The sequence below is a fragment of the Danio rerio genome, chromosome 12 (assembly GCF_052040795.2).
Source record: "Danio rerio strain M-AB ecotype USA chromosome 12, GRCz13ab, whole genome shotgun sequence".
Classification (NCBI taxonomy): domain Eukaryota; kingdom Metazoa; phylum Chordata; class Actinopteri; order Cypriniformes; family Danionidae; genus Danio; species Danio rerio.
Window position 1 is genome coordinate 10,832,886 of NC_141032.1, and position 11,776 is coordinate 10,844,661.

Genomic DNA, 11,776 nt, shown 5'->3' on the forward strand with positions numbered 1-11,776 from the left:
ACATATTGTGTCAAAACATTTAACATATGCAACAAAAGCTAGTTTTACCTTCAAACTACACAACTTGCAAACAAGTATATGAGCTCTTTTAATTAATCATTACACAATGGACAACAAAATACAAAATACAGAACTCAAAATGCACCACCATTGCTTGTCATTGTAGCTTATAGCCAATGGCATTTGTTGTCTCTATTTGGGCTGTCAAATTTGCCTTTTTGCAAAGAATTGGATCAAGAATAAGATGTGCTTTGATTGAATATATATTGAATTCATGACATTTTTCAAACTGTGACTGAAAACTGAAATACTGTATATAAAAAACAGACAAAAGTAATAAAATACTGTAAATATTAGAGAAAACACATGTAAACTAATATACAGTCAAATCTATTGGGAGTATAGAACATAGCCATATTGACCTCCTCCATCAATACTGGCACAGAACAACACAGAGCTTCCATCGTTTTTATAAGGTTTGCAGAACGATGGCTAATTGAAGATTTGTGTAAAGGAGTGTCAAACCGGTGCTTCAGTGATTTCATACTGATGTTGGTAGTTTCTACTGGTTATGAATAGATGGTTTCTGTTTGGTTACCATAGCTAAAACAATGGGGTTTGGCCTGCTTGAATGACATCCGTGTTAACAGTTTTAAAAAATGTGGGGGGAATTGTGTCAACCCAATGAAAAAGGGTTTATACATTTGCAAGACCTGTCTTCTGCTCTGCTGGGATAGTGATAATGAAAATGAAGTGGAACTTAGTTTCTTCAACCAGGTCAAAGCAAACAAGAAAAACTGTAAATGACCTCATCTGCTGCAGTAAATTAGTGATTAGCTGATTAGTGATTGCAGTAAATCAGCTTCCTACAGTTGATTTTCCGGCCACCAATATCACAATAATAAGATTTTACAAATAATACATATGAAAATTCTGCTATTAATTACTCATCCTCATGTTGATGCAATTTCTTGAAACCTTCGTTCATCTTCAGAAAACAAATGAAGATATTTTAGATGAAAGCTGAGAACCCCTCAACCTCCATAGACACCAATGGTCTCATGAAGACCAGGAAAGAATCTAAAAACATTGTCAAAACATCCCATGTGACTTCAGTGGTTCAACTGTTCTCTTGCTAATGTAGCATTTAATTAATAACAGAATTTACATTTTTGGGTGAACAAACCCTTTAAATTAATCTGTTCTTAAAACTATTTCTTTTAAAGGATATATTATGATGTGCACGTAAAATACATGTTTAATTACAGTTTATACAGTTTTAGCTTAGGTCTTCCAGAAGCCTTTTAATTGTTTATGAATAAATACTAAAACATGATCATTTCATTGAAATGTGTTGCAATTTATGATTTGATCAATGTATAATTAATATTTGGAAAATTGCAGTTTTCTGTATTTTGTGATTCTTATGTTTATTTTTCCCTGATTATTTGTGCTTTTAAATTGCATCAGACCTTGATATTTCTTCCAACAACGATTTACCTTTAAAAAAAGTTTTAAAAGTTGATTACAGTTTTTCTCAATTGCTTTGGCACATTTTCCAAAATAGTCTTAACAATCTCTAAACTGTGAGTGCAAATCTCAAAACTCTTTGCTGGAGCTTCAGAACTTTATTGCATGTCTGTAAAATGTGGTTACTTAGCTAAAAAAATTAATTCATGCTTCAAAACCTAGTTATCATGTTAGTAGTTTGGCCACCAAAACATAAAGTGTATTTGTCATTGTGTGAGCAACACTGCTCATAATAATTAGTTGTTTTTTCACCATGACTTTCACCATGAGGTATAAAAATTCTGATATTTGTTGAGAATTTTACATTTGTATTAATACAGTATTTATTTTTGTATGAATGTATTACGTGTAAAGTGCAATCTTTTTTTATCTTCGGTATTGTATAATAAAAAAATAGCTCTCATGAAAAAATGAATTCTTGGTGGGCATCATGTCGCTCTTTTTGGCCTTGCTAGATTACACGTCTTCCAATTGCTCTTTCCCAAGCATTTTGTTGCAGTTCAGGACTGTGGAAGTTCTCCGTTCTCCATTTAAAGTTTGTGATTGTGTTATAAATATGCTCCCAAACTTGATTGGCTAAACAGATTATGGAAACTGTATTGCAATTAGAGGTAATTTATCAATTTTTCAGACATTACAAACAATGTCAATATCAGATATTTATGGTGTCAACATGCGTATACAAATGTTTGATTATTGAATAGTCTGTTTTGAGTATGATGGCTTACACAATGAAAAATGATTGAGAATTTGTGAAAAGTTTGACACTTTAAATGAGAATTGATTCATCAGTTTTGGTCAACAAGTCATATGCAATTAGTTTTTGTCCAAACGACAGACAATTGTACTGTTTGCACACATGCGCCAAAGCATTTGCAGTTCGCTTACAGTCTTTCTTGTTTGCTTTGACCTGGTTAAAGAAACCAGGTTCCACTTTATTTCCACTATCACTATCCCAGCAGAGCAGAGGACAGATCTTGCAAATGTGTAAACCCTTTTTCATTGGGTTGACACATTTTCCCCACCATTTTTCAAAACAGTTAACACGGATGTCATTCAAGCAGTCAAAACTCCATTGTTTTAGCTATGGTAACTAAACAGAAACCATCTATTCCTAACCATTAGAAACTACCAAGATCAGTATGAATTCACTGAAGCACCGGTTTGACACTCCTTCACACAAATCTTCATTTAGTAATCAGTCTGCAAACATTGAAAACGGTGGAAGGTCTGTGTTGTTCTGTGGCAGCATGGATGGAGAAGGTCAATAGTGGCTATGTCCTATACTCCCAAAAGATTTGACTGTAAATTGGTTTACATGTTTTCTCTAATATTTAGAGTATTTTATTCCTTTTGTCTGTTTTTTTTTTACAGTATTTAAGTTTTCAGCCACAATTTGAAAAATGTCATAAATTCAATATAAATTTAATCAAAGCATTTCTTATTCTGGATCCAATTCTTTGGAAAAAGGCAAATTTGACAGCCCAAATAGAAAGACAACAAATGGCTTTGGCAATAGGCTACAATGTCAAGCAATGGTGCACTGATTCACACTGAGTTCTGTACTTTGTGTTTTGTTGTCAATTGTGTAATGATTAATTGAAAAAGCTCATATACTTGTTTGCAAGTTGTGTTGTTTGAAGGTAAAACTAGCTTTTGTTGCATATTGTAAAGGTTTTGACACGGTATGTGCGTTTTGCAAGCAAAATGTGTTATTTTGACCATAAGTGCCGCGGTTTAGGCCTGTGTGTTAACTGTTTTCAAAATGTGGAGTTTCAGTTGACGGCTGCATTAAAACAAACAAGAAAAACTGTAAATCAATAAGAAATGCCACTCTGATGTAAACAATCAGCTAATTGTTCAGAGATCTAAACTTTAAAAAAAAATTTTGTTTAGTTTTGAAAAATAAAAAAATAAAAATAAATCAAAAATTGGCGCCAGAGCAATTGAGAAAAACGAAAACATTTTTAATAGTTTAAAGTGATATATTGCCTGGGCTGGTGTTGTATATTACAGTACAAAAACTTTGTAATAAACTGCCAGTACATTTTCTGTTATTTCACAGACTAATTCATATATTACTTCATATACATTACATTATTTCAAACTAATAGAATGTCAATAAAAATCTTGTTAAACTGTAGAGTTGAATTTTCAACATCGAAAGTCGACAGAGCAGAGATCAAGGTCCAATAATCCAATTCACAACCGTAAATAAACAGAAAACACTTGTGAATCACAAAATGTGGAAACGGTTAATTAACAGATTTTTTTTTTACAGTGACCTTTTCCTGGAGAATGCAGTACCACAGCTTTTCTTTAATTAAAATGCATTTCTTCTTTTACTGAAATGGAACTGACTGTAAACCCATTATCATGAAATATGTTAAACAGACTTCAACATGAGTCACAACACAGAACGAGAGTATACGGCACATGCGCTGGAGCAGTCGTCTTTACCAGCGTTCTTGGTGGTCAAGTACATCATCTTCTTCTTCTTCTTACCGCCTATCCCTGCACACAGAGGCCCTGCGGACATCAGCACACATCCTGCTAGTATACACTCACAGTGTGACTCCTGTCCTGTCTGCTGCAGGAGTCAAACACACCTCAGGTCACACTTTTCAAACCCCTCGGCTCATTACAATAGCATACTGTGGGTTTGAAATGACATTAAACCAATGTCATTTAATAATGCAAATTAATAATGGCTTGTTCCTAAAATGAAGAAGTTTGATAATGTTGATTTTCCTGAAGGGGGCGCTACTCTCAGTTCAGTGCTGCTTCAAGATGTTAGATGATCATAAATGTTAGTCATACAATACAATGAGGTAATTTCTCATAATGATTTAGAGGGATGATCTGCATCCAACTGAGTATCACAAAAACATGTATCATTAAATTTATTATGTAATCTTATAAAGGAAATACAATTTTTGTGGATTAAATTAACTCAAAATGCATCAGAGTTTTTTTATGTTCGTATTATTTCCCAATCTGAATGATATTTTAAAATGATTATGTGATTCATGAATATGCTGAAAATCCTTCCCTAACAGCACATTTCTAAAAAAGGCTTTGAGTGGCTGGAGACACAGACTCAACACATGATGCTCTGACATCTGTCTATTCCTCTGGGCATACGTTATTAACTCCTGTAATAAACTGTTACATCATATGTCAGGTCTATAAAGAGAATGAGTGACTCTTAATTTAGGAAAATAAACCAAAATGTGCACAGTTAAGTTGTGCCATTTTAAAAACGACGCAAAAATATGCGACATGGTGCATTTGCAGGGATTCGTTTGGGTAAATTAATTAAGAGTTTCATAATAATTCAATTAAACTAAATTCAGCTTTATTTGTAAAGCGCTTTTACAATTTAGATTGTGTCAAAGCAGCTTCACATAAATGGTCATAGTAATTGGAACTGAGTAGTTCAGTTTTTTAGTGTTGAAGTTCAGTTCAGTTTAGCTCAGTTCAATGTGGTTTAAAATCATTACTAAGAGTCCAAACACTTAAGAGCAAATTCATCGATGTTGTACCTCTACGATCCAAAACCATGCAAGCTAGAGGCGACAGCGGAGAGGGAAAAAAACTTCACTGATAGGCGAGTGAAGAAAAAAAACTTTGAGAGAACCAGACTCAGTTTTAATTTCTCCGCTGGCCAAAAGTCTTGTGCAGAGCTGCAGTCTCAGCAGTGGATGAAAACTGGCCTCAGCGAAGACTCGTCTGTCCCTGGAGCGTCACTGTAATCAGTCTCATGTTCTAATGTTGTAATAGACTTAAATACAATGTGTAAAAATATTAGCTAAATATCAATACACTATACACTCAAAAAATATGTTTGCTGTTTGTTCAAACTACTTATTTAAAATGAGCTGAAACTAAGTTAAATTATTTCCTTTATGTTGCCCAAACACAAATAGTTTATGTAAAACCCAGTGTTTTCACTGCAAAAAAATGCTACACAATGCAGGTGGTGGTGGTGTAATGGTGTAGGGGATATTTTCTTGGCACACTTTGGGCCCATTAGTACCAATTGACCATTGTGTCAATGCCACAGCTGAGCAAATACAAGTATTGTTGCTGACCATGTCCATCCTTTTATGACCACTGTGTACTCATCTTCTGATGGCTACTTCCAACAGGATAACGCACCATGTCATAAAGCGCGAATCATATCAGACTGGTTTCTTGAACATGACAATGAGTTCACTGTACTCAAATGGCCTCCACAGTCACCAGATCTCAATCCAATAGAGCACATTAGAGATGTGCTGGAATGGGAGATTTGCATCATGGATGTGCAGCTAACAAATCTGCAGCCACTGCGTGATGCTATCATGTCAATATGGACCAAAACTAAAATATTTCCAGAACCTTTTTAAGATTAAGGCAGTTCTGAAAACAAGGGGGTTCAACCTGGAACTAGTAGGGTGTACCTAATTAAGTAGCCAGTGAATATACATTTAATAAATTACTTATATACAAAACATCCACACTTCCAATAAAAGGTCTGTGTCCTACCTGTGCTTGCAAGCTCCAGATCTCTCTTGACAAATGCTTTTCTTTTCTCCTCCAGCAGCTGACTGGGGATCAGACCAGCACTGCCTCCTTCTAGATGACAAGCCTAAAGATAAGGAGACCAGAGTCAAGGTCAGACCACCACACAAAACTCCCTTTCACAACATATAAAACCAGTACTGGGAAACACCCATACACTAATTCACACCCACACATATGGTCAATTTAGTTTAGCCAATTTACCAATAGCACATGTTTTTTGACTGTGGGGGAAACTGGAGCACCTGGAGAAAATCCACGCCAACACTCTGGGAGAACATGCAAACACCACACAGAAATGCCAACTGACCCAGTCGGGACTCGGCCTTCTTGCTGTAAGGTGACAGTGCTACCCACTGAGCCACCGTGACGGCCTCACAATTTTTTATATTTATCATAATGGAAATTTATTATGCCAATCAAATGACACATCTCTCATCTCTGTGAACAAAACAGAGACAATAGTAACTTTACTCCTACAGCATGTTAACAGCACATTCAGAATGCACAACTGAAATCAATAACAACATTTGGTCACATTTTACAGTAAGGTTCATTAGTTAATGTTAATTAATGCATTTACTAACAGGAACAAACAGTGAACAATACATTTACTACAGTATTTGTTCATGTTAGTTAATACAGTACAGTAGTTCATTGTTAGTTCATGTTAACTCACGGTGCATTAACTAATGTTAACAAGCATGGACTTGGATGTTAATAATGCATTAGTAAATGTTTAATTATGATTAATAAATGCTGTACAAGTGTTGTTCATGATTAGTTCATGTTAGTAAATGCATTAACTAATGAACCTTATTGTAAAGTGTTACACAACATTTGAAGTAGCATAAGTGATTTGGAAATGATGTACTGGACATGTATTAACCCATCCTGTCCTGCAAATCCAGCATGAAACTTATAAAAGTCAATTTTGCATAATAGGTCCTCTTTAAAGATCACACTGTCAGGACTCCTGGCTGATCGGCTGGTTCTATCTGTTCTGTTTGTATTAGCCACATGTTCCTTTGTTTGTGCTCCTGATTGTTTCTCTCCACCTCCTCGTTCTCATAATTTTAGTTGATTTGCTTCACCTGTCTTTGCTTATTTTCTCCTCATTAGCTCCCCTATTTATTCTCTTGGTTTCTGCTGTTCAGTGCCAGATTGTTGTTTGCTGCTGACCCTGCAACATCAACTATAGGTAAACTTAATGTTTTTAGTTAACCTTTTTCTGTTTGACTCCAGGACTCTCTCCTTACCTTCCCAGCCTTTCTGTGTAGTCCCTGGCTTGCCCGAAGTTTCTGGCCAGTCTATTTTTTGTTCCTGGTTATTTCCAGTCATTCTCTTCCCCTTCAGCAAAGTCTGCAAGTATTTTTTTGTCATTTTTCGTTGTTCATTTTTTGGACTATAATAGTTTTTTTTTGTTCTTTCTTGATCAGGCTGAGAGGACTGCTTGCTGAAGAGCATTTTTTTCCCATTTGTCGAACTGAGATTTTTGTGTATTTTTCCCTTGAGACTGAGACATTGCCTTTAGAAGATTTTTTTTAACTTTTGCATTCTGGCTTATGAACTGATCTGTTAGAATTTTTGCCTTCTTCAATAAATCATTGTCTTCACCTGCATTTGGGTTTTTTTCTGTTTACTGGCCTTGACACACATGCATACACACACACATATACTGTGCTTCTGTGTTTTATGGGGCCTTTCCATAGGTATAATGATATACATTCATTTTCTTTTCGGCGTAGTCCCTTTATTAATCTGGGGTCGCCACAGCAGAATGAACCGCCAACTTATCCAGCATATGTTTTTACGCAGGGGATGCCCTTCTAGCCACAACCCATCGCTGGGAAAGACACACACTCATTCACTAAGGTCAATTTTAGCATACCCAAATCACCTGTACCACATGTCTTTGGACTTGTGGGGGAAACCGGAGCACCCGGAGGAAGCCCACACGAACACGGGAGAACATGCAAACTCTACAGAGAAATGCAAACTGACCCAGCTGATGCTCGAACTAGCAACCTTCTTGCTGTGAGGCAAACGTGCTACCCACTGCGCCACTTATAATGATATATATATATATATATATATATATATATATATATATATATATATATATTCTCTCTTCTAGCACGAGCCTCAAACAAACCCAAAAATAATCAAAAAAAGCCACCAAAACATCATACATTTCAGATATTTGGATTGTTGTGGGGTCACAATGTAAGGAATACTTGAACCACACACACACACCTGCCACCAGTTGGGGTCCTCCTGGTTGAAGATCTGTAGGATGTCTCCACTGCTGAATTTAAGTCCAGCCTCTTTACAGGGGATCAGGTTGTCATGAGAGGGGTCATAGTCGAAGTGACACTTTACAAAGGCCTGCAAACAAAAACAGACAAAGAGGCGTACTGTAAAAACAGTGAAACATTAGGTTTATTATTGCTGAACATGTCCATCTATCAGGGTCAGCCTGTAAACTCATCTTTAAAACAGCTACAGTTGAGCCTGTGCCTCATGTGTTTTGGTATAACATACCTTGTTTTGGTGTGCTTTCACCAACACATCCTAAAACCAACATGTGTTTGGCAGTGGTGTAAAGTAACAAATTACAAATACTCAAATGACTGTAATTGAGTAGTTTTTCTCAGAAATTGTCATTTACTAAGTAGTTTTAACCTTCTAGGGGCCACCTAGAGCCACCTTCCTGCAGATTTCAGTTGCTGCCCATATCAAACACACCTGCCTGTAATTATCATGTGGTGTTCAGGTCCTAATTAATTGGTTCAGGTGTGTTTGATATGGGTAGAAACTGAAATCTGCAGGTGGGTGGCTCTTCAGGAACAGGGTTGGCCACCCCTTTCCTAGTGTTTAGTGGCCACATACGTGGAAAGCACATTTTAGTTTTCATGTCTTATGTTTTATATTTTGTTACAGACATAAAATGTTCTTTTTACTGATTGTCAAAACATGTTCAAAAAATATGTGTGTACGTGCTATTAATCATCAAAAGCAGTCAGGAAAAAACTGCTGTGTTCAAGGCAGAAATAAAGAGTTTTTCATTTTATTATACAAAGGTGACTTCATTGTGTTTTATGGAAATTCGGACCACGAGTCCACATATATGGACATCATTTTTCTCTTTTATTCTACTTAGGTTCAAATAAGCCCAAATAGCAAAGAGAAATATAAAATGCATGTAAAAAACACCTCGGGCCTTTAGAGGTTAAAGATGTGTACTTTTACTTCACCCTTGAGTATATTTTTAGTGCTGTATATGTACTTTTACTCACTACTTTCTTTCAACCTGCAGTCACTACTTTTTCTTGTCTATGGGGGTTAGAAAAATGAGTCCTGTGATTCCTGCCCAATCAGATCGCACATAGAAATAAAGAGGTAAATTGTATCATAATGAACTACCTCACTATGAACCACTATGACGTCTATCAGACACTGGATTTTGGTTGCTATACCTGACAAATAAATGTTAGTATTAGTCAGTATCAGTATTAGTCTATTGATGGTTTAAGATGTTGGCTCTTCATTGGATTTTGGTCACTTTCCAACACAATCTAAAATAGACCACACATCAACGTCATTTGACGTCTTTATTGGACCTCAAATATTAACGATAATTAATGTCTTATGGCGTCGTGTGATATTCATCGTCGTTCATATTGCTGAGGAATAACTAAATGCACTACAGAATGTTACGTTTACACACATCCACAAATTACTTTTGAAATGTCTACTTTTTACTCATACTTTGAGTAATATTTACACCAGATACTTTTACTCTACTTGCACTACATTTTTAGGCAATTAATGGCACTTTTACTTAAGCATGATTTTGCAGTACTCTTTACACCACTGGTGTTTGGTCAGCAGGCAGAGAGAATTTGGTCTTTTGTTGCTCTTAAAATGCATACATCTACATGAGTGTTTACATTGCAAATGAAACCTACCTTTGGAGGCAGTCAAAAGTTGAAGACTTTCAACAAACATTTTGAAAAAAAAAACCTCACATGGGTTTGGAATAACAGTAAGCTGGATGGGATAATCACTATAGTTAGGTGAAGTATTGCAAGGTTGGGTAAGGTAATGTTTATTTAACACAATTTCTGCATAAACAGGATGAAAAGAATAAAGACAATAAAGAATAATATCAGTAAAAACAAACAATAAATGAAAAGTTAAAGGTTTGCTGAAAAACAGCTTTTATTAAAGAGGGAGGGGAAAGTCATCACATCATGAGCTGACCTAATCTCCAGTGGGAGCCTATCCCAGAAGTGAGAAGCAGTGACACTAAATGCACTAAACTTTGATCCTGCGCTTTCTTAAAGCAGTTGCATCACCTCTACTGCCATGACATCATCGCAAAGACAACACAAACAAACAGAGCACAAACCACACAGACGGTCTCACGCTAAAAGCGATGCTCGTAGTGAGGGTTCTCTCTGAATAATTTGTGATCTGCAGTGTGTATACATCATGTTTTTGTAACAGTAAAGCTCACTTGTAACCTGACCCAAGTTGGTCCTAAAACACATACCAGATAATAGGTATGGACGAATTACCAGTTTAAAAACACTCAGGATGTGCGCGCAGCGAGGTCGCAGAAAAAAAACGGGAGCGCTAGCATTTACAGTGAGGAAATGACATCCGATGCGGTACAAAGTTAATTGTTGTATTAGAGATAATATATATTAATTACATATTATAATATTTACAAAATGCATTCAGCGTATTATAACAGCTTGTCACCCAGTCATAAGCACATTTATCCAGCAAAATTAACTTTAAAGTGAGCGGCGCTCGTATGACAGGTTCATTTGCAATAGCACCCTCCCAATGAATATTGGATAATACAAAATATCCAAGCATCAAGCCCGAAATATACAATCTCATTGAAGCTCCAAGTGATTTTACAACAGAGAAGTTAAAAGCGTACAAGTCTTTGAATGCCAACAATTTTGTTCTGTGTGGCCATGTGCAAGAAATAATGCTACATGATGACCAGATTCAACACTATGTAGTGCTAAAACCCGAGGTTCTGCCTATAGCCAAACACAAGGAAAGAAGATGGAACTGTACAAAGCCTGGGTAATCATCAACTAGCAAAACAACAGCATTCTGACAGCGACTGTATTAGGTTAAATTTTTACATTTCATTCTGAGCATTCAGTGTCCGAAGTTTAATGAACCATATTTAACTGTTTTTGCTGAAATCATTGCTGCAATCAAAAGTGAGTAATGTGTAGGATTCAGCATAGCATGAACTTATCTATCATGAAATGAGAACTGCAGAGTCAAGCATTTTTAATTAGGTCCTCACCATAGATATATACACTAGATATCACATAGGGACCCTGAGCATGGGTCAATTCAACCGCAGTTAAGACAGTGTGCCAATGTAAAGATGCTGGACTATAGTGCTGTGTACGGGTGTAGTAACGAGCAAACAAAGAAAACAAAGCATAAAGGAAAAACATTTCATAGGCAAGATTACTTTTTTTATGTTTTTGTATGTTATGAGCGTTTGTGCTTAACCAGTAATGTTATTGATGATATACAGTCTCTTACTGCACTGACCATTAGGCAAAGTAGCACCAACTAGCACTAAATCCTAAGCTTATGCTAGTTTTCTTAAATAAAATAAGCAAGCAATGCTATG

General features: G+C 36.0%; 1 protein-coding gene across 14 annotated transcripts in view; it reads right to left on the reverse strand.

Moving 5' to 3' along the window:
* Window positions 1-11,776, reverse strand: part of mpp2b (MAGUK p55 scaffold protein 2b) — a 104,310-nt gene that overhangs the window by 17,521 nt on the left and 75,013 nt on the right. For 3 of the 14 annotated variants that reach the window (XR_015503376.1, XR_015503372.1, XR_015503373.1), the window contains 3 exons: window positions 8,353-8,484; window positions 6,061-6,163; window positions 3,318-4,044 (listed from right to left, as the gene is read on the reverse strand). Coding sequence is in view for 6 of the 14 variants with exons in the window: in XM_087274881.1 (XP_087131007.1) it covers window positions 3,991-4,059; window positions 6,061-6,163; window positions 8,353-8,484 (304 nt within the window). In the remaining 8 variants the exon portion in view is untranslated. Of the gene's footprint in view, window positions 1-345; window positions 4,060-6,060; window positions 6,164-8,352; window positions 8,485-11,776 lie in introns of all 14 variants that reach the window. The other 11 variants (XM_087274884.1, XM_087274883.1, XM_087274881.1 and 8 more) reach the window with 8 other exon arrangements.